The sequence below is a fragment of the Carcharodon carcharias genome, chromosome X, assembly GCF_017639515.1.
Source record: "Carcharodon carcharias isolate sCarCar2 chromosome X, sCarCar2.pri, whole genome shotgun sequence".
In the NCBI taxonomy this organism is placed as follows: Eukaryota; Metazoa; Chordata; class Chondrichthyes; order Lamniformes; family Lamnidae; genus Carcharodon; species Carcharodon carcharias.
This window is the reverse complement of record NC_054507.1, coordinates 20187470-20212411: the sequence shown is the minus strand read 5'-3', so window position 1 is coordinate 20212411 and position 24942 is coordinate 20187470. Positions and strand designations below refer to the sequence as shown.

The 24942-nt window shown below is 41.8% G+C and overlaps 1 protein-coding gene across 1 annotated transcript in view; it reads right to left on the bottom strand.

The window, feature by feature from the left end:
* Positions 1-24687, bottom strand: part of lmbr1l (limb development membrane protein 1-like) — a 63628-nt gene extending 38941 nt beyond the window's left edge. Inside the window, exons 1-2 of the mRNA XM_041180342.1 lie at positions 24533-24687; positions 5310-5394 (exon numbers count right to left, since the gene is read on the bottom strand). Of these exons, the coding sequence (XP_041036276.1) occupies positions 5310-5394; positions 24533-24592 (145 nt within the window). The 5' untranslated portion in view covers positions 24593-24687. The remainder of the gene's footprint in view (positions 1-5309; positions 5395-24532) is intronic.
* Positions 24688-24942: the final 255 nt, after the last annotated feature.

The window sequence follows — 24942 nt, the reverse complement described above, 5'->3', positions numbered from 1 at the left end:
GAAACGTCTTCTCAGCATCTGCCCTGTCATACCCCCTCAGAATCTTGTATGTTTCAATAAGATCACCCCTCATTCTTCTAAACTCTAATGAATAAAGGCCTAAACTGTTTAGCTGTTCTTGATAAGTCAACCCCTTCATCCCAGGAATCAGCCTAGTGAATCTCTTTTGAACTGCCTCCAATGCCAGAATATCCTTAAATATGGGGACCAAAACTGTACACAATACTCCAGGTGAGGCCTCACCAACACCCTGTACAGTTGTAACAAGACTTTCCTATTTTTAATCTCCAACCCCCTAACAATACAGGCCAAAATTCCATTTGTCTTAATTACTTGCTGCACCTGCATGCTAACTTTCTGTATTTCATGCATAAGAACACCCAGATCCCACTGTGCTGTACTTTTTTGGAGTCTCTCCATTTAAATAATAGTCTGCCCTTTGATGCTTCCTACCAAAGTGCATGACCTCACACTTTCCTACATTAAACTCCATCTGCCAAGTTTTTGCCCATTCACTCAACTTGTCTATATCCCCTTGCTGATTCCTTATGTCCTCATCACAACATGCCCTCCTGCCTATTTTTGTATTGTCAGCAAATTTGGATACATTACACTCTGACCCCTCCTCCCAGTCATTAATATAAATAGTAAATAGTTGAGGCCCTAGGACTGGTCCTTGTGGCACTCCACTAGTTAAGTCTTTCCAAACTGAAAAAGACCCATTATCCCGACTCTGTCTTGTGTGTTAACCAATCCTCAAACTATGCTAATACATTACCCCCAATACCGTGAGCTCCTATCTTGTGCAATAACCTTTTATGTGGCACCTTATCGAATGCCTTCTGGAAATCCAAATACACTACATCTGCCGGTTCACCTTTACCAACTCTGCTTGTTACATCCTCAAAGAACGCTAGCAAATTTGTCAAACATGATTTTCCTTTCACAAAACCACGTTGACTCTGTTTGATTGTATTAAGCTTTTCTAAATGTCCTGCTATTTCTTCCTTAATAATGGACTCTAGCATTTTCCCAATGACAGGTGTTAGGCTGACTGGCCTATAGTTTCCTGCTTTTTGTCTCCCTCCCTTCTTGAATATGGGCACCACATTAGTGGTTTTCCAATCTGCTGGGACCTTCCCGGAATCCAGTGAGTTCTGGAATATTTCGACCAATGCCTCCACTGTCTCTGCAACCACTTCCTTTAAAACCCTTGGATGCAGGCCATCAGGTCCTGGCAACTTATCTGCCTTTAGTCTCATTAGTTAGTCAAATACTTTGTCCCTTGTGATAGAGACTGTTACAAGATATTTCCTCCCATTAGCTCCTTGCTTATCTGATATCTTTGGAATGTTTTAGTGCCCTCCACCATGAAGACCAATGCAAAATATTGGTTTAAATTATCTGCCATTTCCCTGTTCCCCGTTATCAATTCTCCAGTCCCACGCTCACTCTAGTCACTCTTTTTATATACCCTTAGAAGCTCTTGCTGTTTGTTTTTATATTTCTTATCAATTTGCTCCCTCTTTATTAGCTTTTTAGACCTTAGACCTCCGCTGGAGTATTGCATATAGTTCTGGGTGTCACACTTTAGGAAGGATGTGAAGGCATTGGAGAGAGTGCAGAAGAAGTTTATGAGAATGGCTCCAGGGATGAGGAACTTTAGATATGAGGATAGATTGGAGAAGTTGGGATTGTTTTCCTTGGAGAAAAGAAAGCTGAGGACATTTGATAGAAGTATTAATTGTGAATATCATTTCATTTTGAATCTATTCTTGGAATGGAGTAGGATTGCAAAGGGTTCAAAAGGAGGGCAACAATAAAATAAAGAGGTCAAACAGCCAAAATCTCTTCGAATTGTGTGGTAAGGGAGAAAGCAGAGTGAAGGAACATACACCTGAAGCCAAAACATAACTACACTCGAGTTAGGGACTGAGAGAACAAAGGCAGACTCATACCCTGCAAAGGTAAAGCAGCACCAGCAAGTAATTAAAAACCTTTGACATTAAAAAGTCCTATATAGCATAACAGAGGAGGAAGGGATCAGGCACAGAGCCTTTGCGAATGGGTTGGGGAGGGTTCTGAAAGCTTTGAAGGCTTAAGGCTCTAAAAGAAAAAAGGCAGGGTTTGGGAAATGTTCCAAAGTTGGACCAAGGCAACCAAAGGTGCCACCAAACAAACAGTGGAGAACAAAAGTGCACAGGAAGCCAGATTCAGGAGGACTTGAAGGCTCGAAAAGGTTGCAGAAAGTGGGGTGAAGCCACCAAGGAATTTACAGCTGAAGATGATGAGAATTTCAAATTTCAATCCACTGGGGGAAAGGGGAGCCCATCTGTGTAACCTCCTCCAGCCCTACAATGCTTCGAGAACTCCGAATTCCTGCAATTCTCACCACTTGTACATCCTGACTCACTTTGTTCCATCATTGATGGCTGTGCCTTCAGCTGTCTACAACCCAAGCTCTGGAGTTCTTTCCCTTAAACCTCTCCACCTTCTTTAAAAGACACTCCTTCAAATTTCTCTCTTTGACCAAGTTTTTAGCCATTCCATTTCATATGTTCTTTATTCAGATTGGTGTCAATTTGTCAGATGATGTTGCTGTGATGCACTTTTCATATGTTTCCCTACATTAAAAGGCACTATATAAATGCACATTGTTGTACATAGATAAAGACCACTGCTGCCCAAAATTAACCACAACCTACAGAATGCATTTATATTCACCCAAAACTCAACTGGGAGAGCATTTCAGAAATGGCTCCGATATTTGTGGCTACAGAAATGGCCAAAGTACACCGTTCACTAATAGAGGAACAACATGTCCAGGTTGGCGGCAAGACACCAAGGAAGTTTTAGGCCACACACAGATGTCATTGCATGTACTATTGGACAGGTAGTCTTGGCACCATGGGGTACTGGATGAATAGCTGAAACAACATGAAAAAGTGAATAAAAATAGCCTCGGCAGCTGTTGGCTGTATCCTGTTTAACAATGAGTTGTCTACGTTCCCTCTATGTCCTGAAACTTAATGCCAACAGAAGTTGGAAGATGCTGCCCACACCCCCCCCAAACTTCTGAAACTTTCAGCGCTGTGTGTACGTGAACCACAAAGACAAGCCAAACCCTCAGTTTGATCCCTTGTCTGTGTGGAATTAGTTGACCTCAGTGCCTCTGGGGGAAATAATTCTGCTCAGTAGAGAGCACCAAATTCAGATTGACAGCAGCAGACATTAAAAACATAATTCCATGTAAAACAATGGTCTAATTAAAATGTTTATCATTGCATGGCTCTGCCAATAACAATTGGATAAATTAAGCACCTGGGTGCGGTTATAGGATGTACAGATCAACAAGGTGTTATGTTCAATCCCCAATCTATGCTAAATAATCCTGGGTACCAGTGGCGTATGACATGTGGTCTTGCAGGAAGAGAGAAAAAATGTTATACTCCTATTCAGTGAGACCAACAATACCCAGTTGTGGCGCCTTCTGCACTCAATTTGCTTACAATTGCCTTCTTGGAAACGTAGCAACCAACAGTTTGCTAACTGACACTTTCTTTGCTCTTCATTTTCCAAACCAAATTCCCCTTGTTTGAAACCAACTGTATGACTCCAATTTGTTGCTGTGGGAAATTTCTCAATGTCAGCATTTTTCCAATTGAACTCTTCCGATGGGCAGGATGAAAACATGGAGGTTGGGAAATGGAAATTAGTGTTCAATGTACACTTGTCTTCCAGTTTTTCCACATAAACCCTAGCCTGGCTGAACTCTAATAACCTCACAGGTAAATAAATTAAGCAGCCTGCTAAACAAACCCAATAATAGAAACATGTCTTGTGAATGAAAACAAGTCTCAACATTTAAAATGAACTTAATGGAACAAACCCCCCCCACCACCGGAGAGCTGTGGAGACTTTGAACATGATAACAGCATTGACAAGAGTGAGACAAAGACAACTGCATGTTGATCGTGGATAAGCCCTTTTGTTCATAGATACGCAATACGCTAGAGGCAAAAGAGTCTACGTTACTCACTTCAGTTTTAAATCGGTTCAAGGAAGCCCTGGAATCTTTATAATTCAGAGTAAATACCCAGTAAATAGTTTGCATTTTTGTTTTAAAAGTAAAGCGCTAGCTAGGCCAGAGAGTGGCACTCCGTGAAGGTGAGGTTCTTCAATGCAGGGCGAGGAGAAAGTAACAAAGCTAGTTTTTAAAAAATAATTTTGTTTCAAATGGGTTAGTCATTTCAAAAGCATATTATTAGTGAAAATTGTGGGCTTTATTTTTTATTGTGTTACTATTAAGTTCTGGCAAATTCCTTATTGCTATCAACTTTATCAATTATCTGCAGAAACCCTGATAACCAACAAGCTATTTAATCAATTGGTATAAATTTATAGATTAGTTCAAGCTAATGCATTTCATATACGACTCATAGTTTGAATTTAATTAACTGACAAACTGAGTTTGGTTTTTAAAATCAGAGATTTGATCACATCGGGGATCATCATGCCACAAGGTAGGAGAGATTCAAAACACTTGGAATGAGTTACAGATGCTGCATTTCAAATACATGCAATCTTTTAACATTTCACACAGCCCAGTCAAGCTGGTTTACAAAGGTCACCTTTCATTTCACCACTAGATTGGCAGGCTATACAAGACTCAAAACAAAATACCAAATTTCGAAACTGTAGATGTAACCTGCGAACATAAACAGTCACCCATCAGAATTCTCAAGCTGACAGCCACCGCCCTTTCAGATGCACTTGTTACAATGACTTGCATTTATAATCATACCTTTGACAGGAAAATCCCCCAAGGAGGTTCACAGAAGCATAGTTACATTAAAAACATGCAGGCTAGACAGGCAACCTACTTTTAAGCAAAGCTGCAACCAGACTAAAGGAAGCATGCAATACAAGTAGGGGTGTGTGCACGTGTGTAAGCTTAGGATACCTCAATCACCCTGGTGACAGCGACCTAGGGTCAGGATGTTCCCACCTGCAAGTATCACATTGAACCTACTAGCCTTTGGAAAGAGTTACAACATACATTGCAAATAACAAGATACAAGGTTACTGAATGGCTCAAGCTGCATTTATCTACATCAGTGTATGACAAGAGTATCAATGACCTACTGGTGGTATCACCATTGGAAGTATCCTTAGCCTTAATTAATAATCGATTATTCATGCCACCCAAAGCCTTGGGTCTAAAATAGTCATCTGAGACCAAGTCAGAATAAATTATTTCAGAACTTTATTTTAAGAAAACATCTTTTATTACAAGAAAAAAAAGTTACCTGCTGCAAAGTCTGCATTCTTCTTAAACCGAGTGATCACCAGATAGGAGAGGATATACAGAGCAGTGAACAGTAGTGCACAGATCTGTGGAGAAAGAACATGAAAAGAAGTTAAGAGCAGCAACCCAAATGGATCAGGCAAACAACAAACAAACGGCACTCAAACATTCATAAATCAGCCTTCACCAATCACCACCTACTGAAATTCAGGCACAAAGTGAAACCCATTACTCATTTAGATGTGACATCTGCACAAAATCAACATCTCCCATGACTCTAAACAGCCTTGCTAAGGTGAAATTGAGCCAATGTAGAAAGGTCTACGGTTGGCTATTTGGTCGGCACAGAGCCAGCTGGACAACATGAGTTCTCATTCTCAAAAATCATTACCCTATCGCCTGTTGGGGGCAGAATGAAAGATCAGCCGCAGTACTTCACTATTATGGAACTGCTTGACAGCATTCACTGTTGGGACTCTGCGTGGAGAATGGTCACTTGGTTGAAGTACCAGAGGGCTGGCACACCTGCCATCAGGGGAGGAAACAAGAGTGAGCTCATTTTTTGGTGTCCCCCCTCCCCCCACCCCCAAAATAAAACTCTGAAAACAGCACCTCTCACTCTTTCACCCATCCGCTTGCTAAACAAATCCCATCTTAAATCCTTGACTTCAATTAGGAGGAATTTGTCAAGTGCTGGATGCAATAGGATTGACATACCTCTGTTTTGCATTCAGAACTTTACTTCTAAAATTACAAGAATGAATTTCTCTCCCACTGCTGTTTTTGCAAAACAATGCGCAAGACACTTCTCAATCGTGCTGCACTTGCTACAACGCTCTTCTCCAACCCACAGCAATTATATTTGAAGAATGCAGAGCTGCAACCCCACTCTTGCACTGCTCCAGAGAAGCAGGCTATTTGTGAAGACTGACCGATCCACAAGCTCAGCTGCATTTTAAAACCTTAGGGAAAAAACAAACTGTCCTACCATCTCTAACCCCACCCTTTCAATAAAAGCAAACAAGGGGAAGAGCACACTCAAATCCCAACATCATTTGCTTTGGGCTTTTTCATTTTCTTATAGAATGTAAAATCTTGCTTCTTTGAGTTGCTGGGTTATTTCACATAGAAACTGCCACTTATGGGCTCATCTTTTGATCTAAGATATCTTTAGCCTTGTTCCCTCTTCTCACCTGCAAATTGTGAATCAAATTTTGTATTATCTGAATGCTAAATATTGCCATCTCTGCATACTAAATCACCAAAACAGAATATGAGAACAGATTTTTGCTGGGATATTAAAAGGGATATGGAGCAAAGGTTAAGTAAAATGGAGTTGAGCTGCAGATGTGACAATCTGAATATCAGGACAAGCTCAAAGGGCTGAATGGCCTACACTTGTTCCTTCCTTTTGTTTCACACAAAAAACCCTTTCACTCAGTTAATTCCTTTAGTTGCTTGCAATCACTTTTTTGTATGGGAACCTGGAGTTTTCAGTGAGCTACAGCAGTACTGAAGCATCAACTGGTCTTTCTCGAAGAAAAATGAAGTTTTACTAGTTCATAATGTGACAAATAATTTAAACTGGCCCAGGCCCAAAGATAATACAACAAATCATTTAGAAAAAACAGCCCATCCCTGCAAAACAAACTTTGTTCCATCCGTATGGGTTTTAAAGCTGCACAAACGACAGAGCAGAGTTAGAGGCAGGTTTGAATCTGCTCCATTTCTGATCAAAGCTAAGCACAGGCTGTGACATCTCCCACCAGGAGCAAAGAAATCCGAGGGGAAGTCACATGAGGGAAATTGCTGCTTGCAGTTGGCTCGTTCGGGGGGGGGGGGGGGGGGGGGGGGGGAGACACGACACACTGTATGCCTCATGTCAGCGTGCCCGGAAAAAGGTGAGCAACTAAAAAAGGGATAAGAAATAACATAAGAAATAGGAGGAGGCCACCAATGTAAAGGCCTATCAAGCCTACTCCACCATTCAATACAATCACTCATTTTTGGCTTCAATTCCACTTTCCCACCCGCTCCCCATATGCCTCAATTCCAAGATGCCAAAAATGTCTCAGTCTTAAATGTATTCAAATGACTGAGCACCCACAACCCTCTGGAGAGAATGCCAAAGATTCACAGCCTTTTGAGTGAAGAAATTTCTCCCCATCTCAGTCCTAAATGATCGACCCCTTATCCTGAGACTGTGCCCCAATGTTCTAGATTCCCCAGCCAGGGGGAAACAATCTCTCAGTATCTACCCTGTCAAACCCCTTCAGAATAGTGTATGCTTCAATGAGATCACCTCTCATTCTTCTAAACTCCAGAGAATATAGACCCAATTTCCTCAGTCTGTCATAGAACAACCCTCTCATCCCAGGGACCAATCAAGTGAACCTTGGCTGTACCGTCTCCAATGCAAGCATATTCTTCCTTAAAAATGGAGACCAAAACGGCAACAGTATTCCAGGTGCAAGACATGCAAGTCTTTAGTGCCCGAATGATCAAATTCCTCTTTGATCAGAGATGCAAGGATCTTTAATGCACTTTAGGGGAAAAATAAAAATCTCATTCCAGCACCCTATGCAAATGAAATCTATTGACCTTGTATGATTAAACTTTCTTTCATGAGAATGATTAGAAACCTACACGGCTCACTCATTTCTCTGTCTTCAGGGACAGCTAGATAAGCACGAGGGAGGAACAGACCAGAAGGTTATCACAATAGTGTGGAGATGCAGAGGGGTGGGAGGAAGCTCTCGTGAAGCATAAACACCAGCATGGGCCAGCTGGGCTGAATGATATGCAATATGCTTCTAATTCAATTTAAAAGAATGAGCAGCCCTGTGCCCAACTCAAAGGAAAGAAAGCACCTAACTCCTTGAATCCCAAGCCCAGACATGGAGAAGATCTGCAGGCTACAGAGAAAGATGGCATACAATGTTGACAGTGATGTACCCGCTCAAAATTTGAGAGACATCCCTCAAGCATTTGGAGGTGTGTCTGTGCGTGTGTGCACGCATGTGTGGCATGGAAGAAGGCACCACCAGATTCCTGAGCTTGAAGCAACCCCTACAGAATGACGGAGTGGGAGAAGGAAAAGGAGGCGATTCATGCACACAATTTCAAGGTTAGCTGTGATATCTCCTATGACTGGATAATTTGCTAACACTCACTATTGAAGTGACACATCAAATGACGACTGTTTGGGCAAAGTACCAGAGGACACCCATTGAACAATGGGACTGGTCCTTTGCTCATTTCTCCATATCTTACCCCTTACTCATCAGTTGCTTGCAAGAGCCTACCATTTTCAACTTCAATGAGCAATATGACTAGGGAAAGGAATACAAGATGGTTTCCCCTTGCCTTCCTCAATGTGTGCTTAAAAGGAAAACAAGTCCTTTTCCCAAAGGATCCTCCACCTGTAGGCAGCTGCCTCAAGGTCCCTCAAGGTTCCAGCTCTTCCACCACTGAAAATTCACTGGTTCCGTCATAGGCCATAGCTAATAACCCTGAGCATGGGACCCTTACCCGAGCCTGGGACAACTTGCAAACAAAAGGGCAGGGATGACCATCCAGAGGTCTTAAATGATCCTGCTGTGGAACAACAGCCACAGTCAAAAATCAACACTTTTAAGAGATGAAGGGAAAGAAAATTTTTCTTCCAAGACAGAAAGGACAGATTACTATTTCAGGGGTTGCAAATCCTGATTGGTCTATTACCCAGAAATGTTCCTGCATAATGTCAAAAGCTAAACATACAGCCAAATGACAGACATTAAAACTGAGCCATTTTGTGAAAAAATGGAAAATTCTTGCATTACTTCGAGTTAAACAAATGACCCTTCAGGGTCACGTGCAACCCAAGGCTTTGGTGTTGAGTGTTTGCAGATGTGGAAAGAAATGATTCAGCTCACTATGCCAACTTTACATTGGGGACGGCGGGGAGAAAAGAAGGAAAAGGCAGATAATGAAAACCGATGGAAATAAAATAGAAAGCCTAGCCATTTAGAACACAGCAGGACTTGCACTACCAACTGTGGGGGATCCAATTCCAAATCATATTTCAATAACAAGTATGCCCCTGCATTAAGTGTAGTGTGCACAGATTAAATGAAAAGTTTCTTAGTTTGCACAAAGATACAAAAAAAAATACACTGCAATAGTTTGATGCAAGATCCAAAAATAGACATAATGTGCGCCAGTCTCAAGAGATATCTAAAAGCCATGCCAACATATTTTTGTGTCAGCAAATGCCTGGCGCCTGTATAACCCATATTCCAGGAATCCACATGTGACACAGGGAAAGATTCTGTCAGGCCCATTGCTTTTTAGATTTATTGCAAGAAAAATTGCAAAAGGTCAAGGGCAGCAGATAGATGGGAACACCACCATCCGGCAGTTCCCCTCCAAGTTGCTCACCATCCTGACTTGGAAATATATTGGCCGTTCCTTCACTGTCGCTGGGTCAAAATCCTGGAACTCCCTCCTTAACAGCACTGTGGGTGTACCTACATCACAGGGACTGCAGTGGTTCAAGGAGGCAGCTCAACACCACCACCTTCTCAAGGGCAACTAGGAATAGGCAATAAATGCTGGCCTTGCCAGTGATACCCATATCACATGAATTAATTTTTAAAAGTCAGTAAATATTTGGTCAAAAATAAAACGTCATTCTGAAATTCTTGTAGACAGCATACATAAAAAGGAACATTAAAAATCAGGGTTGGGGGATCTTATTTTAAACATTGGTTAACTTTCTTTCAGTTGTGCACCATTCCAGCTCAATTTACTTGGGGCTGGGAGGAGGAAGAGACATGATGGCTTTGTAGCAGGGTGCTAAACCCATTGTTGCTTTTACTTCACACGTGTTCTGGCATCTTCCATCTAGGGAATGATGATGGACATGCAGCAAACAATCCATTTCAGATGGGGTCTTCATATAAACACTTCTTTACTGATGGTTGGAGGGGCCAATCCTTGAAAGGCAGGTTCCGTCACAAGTGTCGCCACGCCGCTGGTCATTGTGGCACAACATGCCAGCCCCCGCAGGGCATGTCACCATTTTCCTGTCATCAGCTAGTGGCTCCGAGGTGCGAGAACTGATGTCTAGGGCCTTCATGTCATGCTTGCAAGCATCCCTGAAGTACAGCTTTGGGTGTCATACTGGCTCTAGTTGCCTCACCATACCAAAACGTCCTTGGGTATGAAGCCATCTTGCATCCTGCAGATGTGTGCAAGCCAATGAAGCCACTTCCGTTTGATGTATGCTAACAAACTTGGGAGCTCTGCCTTTACGAGGGCTGCTGCATCTGTGATTTTGTCCTGCCAGGATATACCCATAACGCGTTACAGGTAGCGAAGATAGAAATAGTTTTAAGTTGCCCATGTTTCACAGCCATACAGCAAGTGCTGAGAACATTATTCAAGCAGTAAATGAACCAATGGTGGTGGTTTGGGGGCTCAAACAAGCGTGAACTTTTAACCAAGATGTGAAACATTAAAGGAATACCACAGGGTGCAATGCAGACCGCATACCCTCGCACGCGAACAATAATCTGCTCTCCAACCTCTGCCAAGGTCATTCAGGCCAATTGGTAACAAAGCAGCTAAAGATTACTCATCCCTCTTGCTAAGGAAGCACACATGTAGCCTCAATGCACAACTTCTTCAATCATATTGTTAAAAATCAGGGTGTGTGTGGAAAACTGAGGGCCTGTGACCTTGTGCTTCCTCTCAAATTTGCCATTAACATTCAGAAAGTGAAAAGGTTTGCAATTACCACACCCCAAAACATCAGACAATCTCATTTAAGTATTAACATGGGAAAAGAGCGCTTCACGGCCAAGTCCAATCCTGCCCTCGTCCAACACCTGCATCAGCAGTTTAATGTACAGTGACCAAGGGCAACAGCCTTGACCTAGAGGAAATAAAACTAACAAGTCAAAACTCTGAGCTCAGACAACCCTGGCAAGTGGGGATCAGCTCACGATCCAGTGGATGGTACATGCAGGTACAACTTCCACCCCGACAGAAAATGGTAGGTGGGTTCCTTAGCCTTGGTTGTACCCCACGCAGAAGGTAGAAACCATGAGGAAGGCAACAGGAAACCACCTTCAGCCATTCTTCACTATAAGCGACACAAAAACCTCATGCCCGGCACTTGATTTAGGATCCATCAAACACAAGGCTGACAGAAGCACTTCAGTATATGAAATATTTGCTGAATGATTAATGGATTGCAGGGGGAAGTTTTGAAACTTGGTTATTCTCCATAGTTTACAAAATATTGAATAATTCTATTGAATCAGAGCAATTCTTGAAGCAATTGAGCCTTTATCACAATTCAATTGCCTACCAGGGATCCCAAGCAAAATTAAAAATACACATTACATGCCTGGGTTAATGGCCAAATGGATTTGTACAGATTTGTTTAGACAATAGGAACAGTCCATTTGAAAAACTGCAAATGAAGTGTCTAATTGATGTGATTGAATGACCTTTAGTAAAAAGAATGTTAAACACTGACATCACTGCCAAAGTATTAACCTTGTTAAATTGCTAATCACTGAATGGAATTGTGCAGCATCCCGTATGTACACAGAAAGTTACTGCTGCAAATATAAAGCCAACAACTGAATTGAATTTCAACTCTCATTAACTGTGCATTGTATTCAGAGAGCCACAGAATCCACTTCCCTTTTTAAGTTCTCCACAACTCTCAAGCATCTGCACTCAATTATAAAATATGAAATTCTGATACATTTTGTAGGACAGGATATTGTAGGACAGGATGTAGAGTAAAACAGTCACAATATTGCACAAAATCAGTTAACTCCTCCCACCTAAAGATTTTCTGATGTGGTTTGTGACCATTACAAGATTAGTATAAATCCCACATCCCACCATTCCCCACCCCACCCCCACATCAAAAATAAATCTCTCAAGCCTAGAAATATGCATTTACATACAAACTTCTCAGAGCACATTTAACTATCTAAAAGTGTCTGTTTGCATTTCTAAAATAATGTTATACCCTCGGGGTTGATCCTGTTAATTTGTCTGGTTTGATTGCACAATAATGCCATTCCAAACCGGATCCAGCAGCACCACAAACATACAGATACACAGTTGCTCAAAAATAGCACTTAGGACTTCACGTTTCTGACAGCCCATCTTCTCAGTGTTAGTCAGAAGGAACGAGAAGCAAAGGGGAGGTCTATACAGGCATCCCCCACTCCCTTCACCCTGCCTTTAGCCTCCTAGGCTTTAAATTCTGGAAATTCCCCACCCTTGACGATGTTCCTCAAAACCAACCTGTTTGACCAAGCTTTTGGTCAAATGTCCTAATGTCACTACGTGGTTCTGTGTCAAATGTTGTTTGCCAATACTTCAGTAAAATGTCACAAGGCATCTCACCATGTGAAAGGTTTTATATAAACGCAAGTTGTTGTTGTAAAAGCAGCACAGCATCTGGTATTGGCAGGCTGAGCTCAATTGCCAGTAAGTGTGCCTGTCAGAAGCCCCCATATTCATTTGCAAGAACTGTGCAAAAAGACTAAAATCATTGCAAGTCTCCAACTACACGGTACATTTAAAAAATATACACATCAGCAGAATAGGAGAACATGGGCTCATTTCCACAACTCTAGTCAATAAGTTACCAACCTTAGGCATTATTCATTGTGACATTGCAAAAGCTGGGGAGAAAATACGACTCGATTCTTACATTACTCAGCAACTTTCACATTTTAAAACTTTGAACCTCAGAAGCACCTCCCTGAATTACAGAAGTGATCACATTTCAAAAGTAATTAATTAGGTGTGACGTATTTTGGGGTGTCCAAAGGTCACAAAAATGGCTACATAACTGCAAGTTCTCTCTTTTTCTGAATCCTTTTCTTAAAGATTCCCATCTTTCAGAAACCATTCAAGTGGACATAAAAGACCCCATGACATGATTTGAAGAGCAGGAAGTTTTCCCAATATTCTGATCACATTTCCCCTTCAAAACAACATTACCAAAACAGATTAGCTTAGTCATTGATGTCTTTGCTGATTGGAGGTCCTTTCTTGCGAGTGAAAATTGGCTGCTACAATTACCTACATAAACGCCAATGGTTACACTCAGTAATTTATTGGCTCTGAACCACTTTGGGATTCCCAGAGAATACGTGCTGCACGTATTCAAGTTCTTCCTTCAAAGCCTTTAAACGTAAAAGTAGAAACAGGCTCCAGAGTACTGATTAGAACAGAAACAGAACTGCAGTCTTTCCTGCTTGAAGTTAAGTGAACATTTTCACACACAAGCTGGAAGGATGCCCCACAGCTCTAGGATGTGGGGCAGTAAACATTCTCAGGTCTCAGCATCCTGTTCTACACAAACACTGCAATAAACTCCATTGGGAGCAACTTGCTCAGCCTAGAACGGTTTCCTCCCAGCTAGTTGTTGGAAGTACATTTTACTGCAACCTTTGGCTCCAGTTGTACAGCAGCAGGCTCTAAACCAAAAGCGTGAGATCTACAAACCAGCAGTGACTCACATTTCTGTCCTTCTGCCCTCAGTGCAGCAGTTTAACTATTAATTTTCAGTAACTGAGCTAAACTAATGGGATCAGATCTGCTCACCAACAAACCTGACCAGCTAATGAAAAACAGCATTGACAATGGTTTAGGAACATCCATTTGTCACAGCTCAAAGTTGCCTAGTGAGGAAAAGAAACAGTGTAAAAAGGGCATGGCAGACAATTTTGGTAGGAGGATTTTACCAAGGTAACCACATTGAAGGAGGGTTCCTCACTTAAAACTCTGAACCACGACTAAAACAGAAACTATTTCAAGGCAAGGTAGATTTTCATCACATTAAAGAGTCACTTTGCCCGAGTATTACAGGTTCAAAACACTTTCCCCTAGAAGAAATGGGGCTCCTCAGAAAATAAAGCTGCTGCTTGTGATACCAAACTTTATAAAGCAATTTACATTTACAGAATATTGGAGACTTGAATGTATTTACTTGCACGAAGCTCTGATTAGTGCACCAATGGACTGCTTATCCCAGTGCTGCTCACATGATGCCCTTCAGCTAAAAATTATGGAGGAAGTTATTCTGTTCTTCTGCTATAAATCCAACCCACAGGCGCCGATTTAAAAATAGTGCTCGGGGTTGGTTTTACATGAGGATTACTACAAGTCCTCAATAAATATTTTAAAAATCAGGGATTTTGGAAGGTCCCCATTATTGTCGAGCAAATGTCAAGACACAATTATGGATAGAAATTCAATTTCTACAGGTATAGTATAGAAGGAAAGATAAATGGTCTAAAACTCACCAATACTGAATCGGTGAAATATACCAACAATACAGGACTTTGGGGAGCCTCTTCCACCAAGTTTATTTTGGTGTAAGGCAGAAACTACTCTTCCTACAGTGATCAAGATGTTGAACTCCTTCAAAGTACATTTTAGAACCCTTGTAGAGAACGAGAGAGAACATGAATTGTATAGCATGCTGCATGACCTCAAGACATCTCAAAGTACTTTCCAGCCAAGTGAAGAACCTTTGAAGTCTAATCACAGTTGCAATGTAGCAGGTTTTATGATATTAGTTGAGCGATTAATATTAGCCAGGGCACCAGGAACAACTATCCCTCTTTGCCAGAACAGTGCCATGGGACCTTTTTAATCCACCAGAGATGGTTGACGGGGCCTCAGTTTAACAACTCACCCAAAATGCAACACTCATTTAGTTATGGGACTGGAACCCACAACCTTCTGCCTTAGAGGAGAGAGTGCTACCCACTGAGCTAATATTGCTTGACAGAAGAGGTTTTTAATACCTAGCGACCCAACTTTGGGGGGGGGGGGGGGGGGGGGAGAAGAGAGAGAGAGAGAGAGGAGGAGAAGAAAGAGGGTTCAAATGTGAAAAATTACACTTCAGGTTTCCAAGGGCTGTAGTGCAAACAAGAATGAATTTTGAACCAAGGTGTGAAACAAAAACAAAAAACTACAAAGTGAAATGCAGAATATAAGGTACCATAATCTTAGTGGTTTTTGGAATAGAGAGTGGTCAAAGGTTCTGCATGATCACCACTTCCAGTAAACACACATGTGCACATTGAGCAAGGGCAAGATGTGCCTCAGATCTGACTCTTTGGTCTCCTTCAAAGTCACAACAGTGTAGTGCCATGGAGGCTGCTGATGGGATTGTTGAAGGCAAGCACATTCCGCCTTGACGGGGTTGATCACATGAAACATCACAGTAATAAATTTTCTTTTCTTCATTCATGGGATGTGCATGTGGTCTACATTTATTGCCCATGTTTAATTACCCTTGAGAAAGGAGGTGGCAGTTGAGCCTCTGCAGTCCATGTGGTGCTTATTATACCTTGTCATAACAGTTTGATACAACAGAGTAGCTTGCTAGACCATTTCAGAGGGCAGTTAAGAGCCAACCACATTGCTGTGGGTCTGGAGTCACAGGTAGGCCAGACCAGCTAAGGGCAGCAGGTTTCCTTCCCTAAAGGGTATTAGTGAACCAGATGGGGTTTAGTTTGCATGCTCACCATTGCATGCTAGCTTTTTAATTCCAGATTTAATTAACTAACCAAATTTAAATTCCCCAGATGCTGGTGCAGGATTTGAACTATACCTCTGCATCATTGGACCAATAACATAACCACAATGTTGCCACACCTTTGACGTTCCACAGCACTTCACACATATGAACAATTAAAAATTAATTCTAAAGGAATTTTAACGGTGGCGATAAATTTCAAACAGCAGTGCACGATGTAGCAAAATCACGGAAGGTGAGAAAGACTATTTTTTAAGTTTAAACACATGGGGGTCATAGAACTGGAGTAGGTCAGTGAAAAATAAGAGGACAATGGATAAGCTGCCTGAATATGCAAAAGGATACATCAGAATTTTGGACAAGTTGAAGTTTAGAGGGTGGCGGATGGAAAACAACAAGAAGAGCATCAGAATAATCCAAAGTCTGGAGATCACAGAAACATGATTAGAGTTTCAACAGCAGCAGTGGAGTCTGGAGTGTATTTAATATTCAAAGAGGACATCCTGTCTTTGCTCATGACTCCAGTCTAGAAACTTGTTTCTCACGTCCAAATTCATTGCTCAAACTCTGGTTTAGCACGGAGCCATTGGCATTGTCAACAATTGTTAGAAGATGCAAACTCACCTTGGTGACAAAAATAATTAATACTGATCATCAGGTGGTCACTGACCCGCCTTAAAGATATCAATTGGCCTATGTACTCCCAGCATTTCATAAGATGTTAAGAATAGGAGTCGGAGTAGGACATTCAGCCCCTAGAGCCTGTTCAGCCATTCAATAAGATCATGGCTGATCCGATAGTGTCCTTAACTCAACATTGCCACCTGTCCCCATAACCCTCCACTCCTTTGTCAATCAATTTAAGTTTTTATTTCAGGTTTCCCACACCAGCAATTCTTGATTTTCAGGTCAATTACCCCACCCCCTCAATTTTCAGTCAATTGCATTTGTCATTGCACCGAGTCTCACCACTAAATACAGATTGACTGTCCCTCCAGGCATGCTAGCTTATAACGTTTTTGTAGACAGCATTGACATCTTGGTAATGGTATTGGTTATAATAATGCTTGAGGGGCACCATTCCATCGCAAGAGTGGAGCAAGGCAAGGAGGCAGATCTCCATGAACTACCACAGCCAGTACAGGGATTGAACCTATGCTGCAGGCATCATTCTGCACCACACACTAGCCATCTGGCCACTGAGCTAACCGACACCCTGGACTGAATAAATTGCACAAATCTATAGCCAAATCATCTTTCTCATCAATGCATCCCACCAAAGCCATCCTCTTCTCTATTACAGGAGATTATTCATTTCCCTCCACCATTGTGAATATATAAAGAATTGTCTCTGAATAGAGGCAAGTATACAAGAAACCCCAAACTAGATTCAAGTGCAACATTTCCTGACAATTCAGTTTAGGCTTTCATCACAACTCATTTGGGCCAATTTCCACAAGCAACTTAATGTGGTTGAAAAACCTGTACTGTACTCAAGGGAACTGGATTATATCAGCAAGTCAGATAACTGCAAGTACAATAAGATTAAAATTCCCATTGCAAAGATCCCAATAAAAACAAGCAAAGTCATTTCTAATACAGTCCCTAGTCAGCAAGTCTCCAGCACAAGGCTGCAGCAGTTTCAGTCATACAAACCACAAAGGATATCCAGTTTGGAAAATGGAAACAGTCTGGTGAATTAAAAAGACGCTGTAAGAATGGGGTTAAAATGCAGGGAGTGCTGTGCAGCAAAGTCACCGCACACAATTTGCATTATACTCCACCTAGAAGCGTTGTACCAGCATGAATTTGGATCACAAAAATGTTCTTTTTGCTTGTCCAAATGCTAAAAAAAAAATTCAATCCTGTTACAAAAATTACATTATGAACATTCCTCTCCTCCACAAGCAATCAAACCGAGATGTAGCATGCAGCAGAGTCGTACATATTGTATGGCTCCAGGATCAACGCCTGATCTTTGCAGTTAGCCAATCCCAGTTTCGGTGCTACAATGGGTCTCAATGCCACTGGGGCAACAAAAAGCCCACTTTTGCTTATGAGCACTATTCAAAATTTATTGAAAAGTATGCATAATGTACAAAATCAGCTAAAAGCGTGATGGATTCAGCTACGATGTTCACAGGGGCAAACACCTTGCCAACACCCACTGTCCAGTGGTAGCTCCATCCTTTCCCTTCACCATTTGCAATTTACAAAAATTGGCTCAACACAGCATCAAGTCTACAAAAGAAAGCATAGAATAAGATTTTCTGACAACCTAAGATTTAAATGATGCTTTCATCAGGTTTAAATTATCCTTATTTCCTCCAACCAAATCATCTTTAAAATCTGTACCCTCGGGAATTGGGCAATAACAGTCAGGAAATAGGACTGAAATTGCTACTGCTGACAAAGGTCACAAGAAAAACAAATGCCAATCTATATCTGAGGATATGAAGATTAGACATTTTGGTTAGTAGCAGAGGAGACATGGTTCTTATGGAACAGTAGCAAGTTGAAGAATGTTGGAGGAGAAATTCAAAAGAACTTCCATGGGCATGAAAGCACTATGAAATAAGGCAACAATCACACATAACAAATTGCCAATCACAGCTATATTGCTGGAAGACGACCCAGGGTAAGGAGAATCTTACGGGAACGAAAAAAAGATGCAAACCTCAAGTGATTTTCATGCACTTCCTAGCAACTAATTACATAGAGGGAGATAGGACCTAGGAGCAGGTCATTTTGCTGATCCAATAGGGTAGGGTATGGTATGTTGTGTTGCGTGTGATCTAAAGAGAATCTACAGGAGGTTGGTGCTGGAGGATGGGGAAGGGCAGAGATAAAAATAGAATATGTTTGCAACTTTAATCACTTAGAAGTGATAAATGATAGCACTGTACAATACAAGAAAAAAGGAATTGGCTGTGTTCTGCAGAAATGGGTAAAAAAGTTATCCTGCATTGTGAACAAGAACAGCAGGATCAAAATGCAACTGTTGCAAAACCTTCAGATGACCTCTGATCCTAATCCTGCAATGTGATTTTCTAATCTACAACTCATGACATAATGATTACAATAATTTGCAGATTCATCTCATCATACAAGCTTCTTGATAAAATGTACATTTCCAAGATATCTATAATGAAGCATTTCTTACTTGGAGGGGACTGTCATCAGCAGGTGGGCTGAGCCAGAGGCAAAAAACAAGCAATGTTAGAGGCAGAAGTGGGCAGTTTGTGTGATGGAGAGGACATGGGGTTGGAAGCACAGCTCAGGATTGAAAAAGGCACCAAGGCTCTGAGCAATTTAGTTCAACCCAACACTGTGGCCAAGGAGAGGGAGGCGCAACAATCAGTGACAAAGGCACAGGGGTTGAGGCAGGAGGTGGAAGACAATAGCTTCAGTCTTTCCAATGTTTAGGAGGAGATAATGGGCAAGTGACCGAAGAGCAACATATGCTTGTAAAATAATAAAAAACAGAAAACGCTGGGGGCACTCAGGCACCCCTGTGGAAGAAATGAAAACATTTAGATCAAAAGCCTTTTGTCATAACTGTAAAACCATACTCCAGCAAGAAGTCGACACTCAGTGGAGCAGGAGGGGGGGGAAAAGCAGCCAAAGGAATGACTCTTCCTACAGTAGTGCCACAATCCAAAGCACTTTACAGCCAATCAAGTCCTTTACTTGTCACTGGTTTAACGTAGGAAACTTGGCAACCAATTTGGACACAGCAAGATCCCACAACAGCAATGTGACAATGACCAGATAATCTGTTTTAGTGATGCTAATTGAGGAATAAATATTGGCCAGAGCACAAGGGAGAACTCCTCTGTTCTTCTTCAAAATAGTCCTGAGATCTTCTAACTTGTAGTACTGACTTAATGTGTTATCTGAGAGTCAGCACCTCTAACAGTGCAGCACTCCCTCAGTAGTGCACTGGGAGTATCAGCCTAGATTTTTGTGCTCAAGTCTCTGGAGTGGGAATTAAACCCACAACCTTCTAACTCTAAGGCAAGGGGTGATACCAACTGAGCCATGGCTGACACTGCCAGGAAAACACTAAAGAGTAACTTAAAACATACAATAAAAAGCTCCTTTGATCACCCATTCCAATAAATGCCCTAGTGGCAGTGAAGTGCAACTCCACAGGCACTGGGGGTCATTGGTACCTCAAAGTGATCAGTATTCTTGTGTGGACCTGGCCAGTGAGCAATAGCAAGCTATTAGACAGCAGGGTGCATCATTGCCAAGCCCAACCACGTCTTCAACAGCCACACACTTTCCAGTATTGGGACAGTGGGTAGAGATCAACAACAGGAACACTAGCTGATTTTTCTCCTCACCAACGTTGCGCTGGGGGGGGGGGGGGGGGGGGGGGGGGGGGGGGGGGGGGAGAGAGAGAGAGAGAGAGAATGTAATTATTAGCATTTCATTCTTGAATCTTTTATGGTCATGCGCAGTTAATGATTGTTGAAAGCCCGAAGGGTGCACATTCTTACAAGCCTGTCACAAGAAGTTAGCTGACTTTGAACTCTTGCAAGCAATAGAATATTATCTCAGTAATTCTATAAAACAAAGACACCACTTTGTGCAGTAATTCAGTAAATGCTGTCAGCAATAATATTTGATTACCAAGTTTGATAATGCCAACATTAAATGATCATCTAGGATCAGGTTAAAGGTATACTTTATGGTTCCACGTCATAATAGAAACATTTGCAGCAAACTTTGTGCCTTATGTCTCAACAAGTACTTTAGCATGTGCGCTTTAAAGCTCACTCCCTCCACCCCACTCCCCAGTGATTAATTCATTATGTCCTTCAATGGATTGGTTCTCTGCCAATCCTTAGCCAAAAGGTGTTTAAATGCTGGGACACGATACGTAGGGTGCTAACAGTTAGCTGGCATCTTGCCTAAGTCTCCATTCCTCAAACAATGAATATCAACAAGCAGCTCAACTGACACAGGCATCACAGTAAGAGACTAATTTTGTTCTTCCTCAAAGTCCATACACGTGTTCTTTGCAGGTTGGGTCACTAAATAGCAGTCCAGGAGTGGGTTGATTACATACCACAGTCATGATCTAGCCAGAGATCCTCTTGGTCAGTGTGGGTTGTTAGATAATGTATTTACCCACTAAACTATTAGAGTAGATTATTGCACAGAGGCAATTAAATTCCTCTGATGTCAAATACGTTAGTTAACTGAAATATTAAGGGGTGGGTGTTGGGGGGCTGGGGGGGGGGGGGGGGGGGGGGGGGGGGGTGGCAAGGCAGTGTGGAGGGAGGGGGTTGTTGTCATGTCTCTTATGGGGTAGAATGGTGTGCAATATGGAAGTCACTTCTGAAGAATGCTGCCCAGTGCAAATATTCATGCCAAAAAATCTTAATCTAAACACAAGTCAGCACAAAATGTTGAAAAGCTGGACAACTTACTAGAGCCTTACACCATATTCGGCTAGAAAGCATCCCTGAAAGCAGTACTGGATATAATTCATTCAAAGTAGGATAAACATATTACATGCACCACATTCACAATGTGGAAGTGGAGATTATACCAACCCTTTGTGTGACAATATAAGTGGCATACTCATTGCATAACCACCATTTTTAAAAAAAGTTTTAAAAATTGCATCAGGCAACACATCGGACAAGAGTCAAACAGCTTTGACTCCAGTCGAGAGATAAATCAGGATACAACTGCAACCATTGCGCTCAATAACTGTGTAGTGCCAACAAAATAAACTTTTATATTTTAGCTATGCATTTTAACTTAAGTCAACCATTACTCCAGGATCATCCTGAAGTCGAGCACAACCCCAAACTCCTCTTTACTTCTAACTGTCGCCTTTGTTCTCCCCAAACTATATCAAAAACGAGCAGCTCACATTTTTAAAAAAATTGCTTTTAACATGGCCGCTGGTTCAGAGCTCCATGGCCTCACCCCTCCAAGATATCGGCGCTCCTCAAATTCTGGCTTCTTGAGCCTTTCCAATTTTAATTGGTCTGCTACTGGTGGCCATGCCTTAAGCTGCCTAGGCCCCAAGCCTGGCTGATAATCAATCAACACAACTTCAGTGGCCATCAAGTCCTGGAGTAGGACTCGAACCCAGAGCTTCTGGCTCAGAGACAAGGACACTGCCCACTGCGTCACAAGACCTCCTCAAAACATCTCTTTGACCAAGCTTTTGGTCAGCTGACCTAAATCCTTGTGGCTCAGTGTCATGCTCTGTCTTATAAAACGCCTGTGAAGCATCTTGAGATATTTTATGATGTTGAAGGTGCTGTATAAATATAAGTCACTGTTGTTGTTATACCCATCCTGCTCCCACATCGCGTTAGTCCCCCATTCCTTCAAACACCTATCCTGTGGAAATGGTTTCTCTTTCAATCATTAACATTGAAAGCACATTCCAGAGCTTCACAACCCTGTGTTTAAAAATTAGTTCCTGCTGTGGCAAATCTCTCACATTTAATCTTAGACATATAACCCCTCATTCTAGATCCCCGAATCATCTTTTCTATCTGTTCCATCCCTAACACCTCCATCAAATCACCCATCAATCTCTTCTTAAATAAACCTGATCAAAGTCCCATTATGCCTGCAATTACTACATAATATCCCACTTAGACTTCTGCTACATTTTTTTTTGGACAAGATTTGACATGGCATCCTTTACCATTATTCTTCCAGTCTATCTCCTCATTTTAGTTCTATTCCTATCTTTCTCAGTTTAGGTAGTACAGAGAGTCTCCCCTCTAGCCCATCCACATACACTATGTCCAAGACTCGATCCTTAGCTTGCCCTTTTCCCTTCATCTGAGGGATTTTGGAGATGGCACATGGTGGTTCCAGGAATGAAAGATTACAATTACCTGGATAGATTGGAGAAGCAAGGGCTCTTTTCCTGAGAGCAGAGAAGGCGAAGAGGAGATTTAATAGAGGTGGTCAAAATCATGAAAGGTTTAGATACAGCAAGTGAAAAAGCTGTTTCTAATGGCTAAAGAGCTGATAACCAGAGGGCACAGATTTAAGAAAATTATTGGAAGAACCAGTGGAAAAACTTTGCTTCAAATGCAACAAGCAGCTCAAATTTGGGATGCACCACCCGATGGGATAGCAAACACAAATTCAATGGCTGCTTTTAAAAGCGAATTGGACAAATACATGTAAGAGAAAAATTGCAGAGACATGGGGTTTGTTCTTCAAGAGTTGATGCACACACTTGATGGGCCGAGTGGCCTCCCTCTGTGCTATGCTACTTTGATTCCATCTACATGCTGTGCCTCTACCACTACCATATTGTACAGCATTTGAATATTACTGCTACATTAAAAGGAAAGTCAAATCTCATCCAAATACTCCACTAATGCCCATAGTGTTGGACACCAGGGCAGGATCCCAACACAGCACGCAATAAGTTACATATTCAGAGATTGCCTAAGGTTGAAAGAAAATGCTTCCTCCTAATAGAACCAGTAAAATAAAACCTCATCTTGATTTTCAAACCTGGTAAAGAGTCAGGAAAGTCTCTAACAGTGAATAAATGGGAATACTATGCACATCTAAAATGGTTTGGTGCGTTCCATTATGAAGCTTCGACTATATCTTAGCAGGCGTAAAGTCATCGCTCACTGATCAGACACTTGGTTGTACGGTTAGCATGCTGGAGATTTGATAACAATAGAATCATAGAATGGTTACAGCCCAGAAGTAGGTTGTTCAGTCCATCACATCCAAGCCAGCTCTTTGCAACAGCTACTCACACAGTCTCACACTCTTGTTCATTCCCCACAATTTTTCTTCTTTTCAGATAATTATCCAATACCCTTTTGAAAGCCATAATTATATCTACCCGCAGCGCAGTGCACTATAGATTCTAATCACCTGTGTTAAAGGTTTTCTCTCTTATGTCACCTTTGGTTCTTTCGTCATTCACCTTAAATTAATGCCCTCTGGTTCTCGATTCTTCCACCAATGCAAACAAATTCTATCTACTCTGATCAGACCCCTCCTGATTTTGAGCACCTCCATCAAATTTCCTCTCCAACTTTTTCTTTTCTAAGGAGAAGAACCCCAGGTTCGCTCATCTACCCAGGTAACTAAAGTCCATCAGCCCTGGAACCATTCTCATCAATCTTTTCTGCCCTATCTCGCCAAAGTCTTCACATGCTTCCTAAGTGGCAGTTTCCAGAATTGGACACAATACTCACAGCTGAGGGTGAACTAGATTTTTTTAAAATATACATATAAACATTCACCATAACCTCCTTGCTTTTGCACTCTATACCTCATAAAAGCCCAGGATTCCATATACTTTTCTATTTTCTCAAGCTGTCCTGCCACTTTCAATGATTTATGCACATCGAGACCCAGGCTCCTGCACCCCTCTTTAAAATTGTATCCTCTATCTTATATTGCTTTTCCACATTCTTCCTACCAAAATTAATCACCACATTTCTCTACGTTAAATTTCATCTGGGAGGGAGCGCCGTTCTCATACTTATCATACCAAGCGATAGTTGACCCTTTTTTTAAGAAAAGGGTCTTTCGGGCGATGAATTCGACTGGGCAAGAGTTTTTTCACCTTGATTAAGAATTAAAAGAAAGCCAAACTTAATCGCTGCGAAAGCCCAAAAACTTACAATACACTCCCGAACTCGGTTGTGAAAGAGCTTTGCTCTAATCATAACGTCGTCTTCCATCACGACCCTTCATGGCGAAGACAACGCGCGCTACCTGTTGCCTCGATCTATGAAGTTATCGCTCTCCCGAGCTCCAGCTCCGTAACTAGTCTTCTAATCTGCCACCCGCTGCATCGTCACCATGGCACACGATCCCGGATTGGCTGCTGATGCCACGAGAAGCCGTAGCCCCAAGCACACCATTGGTGGAGATAGCTTCTCAAATGGAGAGTGGCGTATGATTGGCCAAAATGCCTCACAGGCGATGTGCGATTGGTTGTGGCTGTCCTCAAGCTTTAACCGATTGGTGAGAAGCGAAAAGAGATTAACCAGTAGTAATAGAAAATGGAAAGGGTTTGCGCATCTGATTG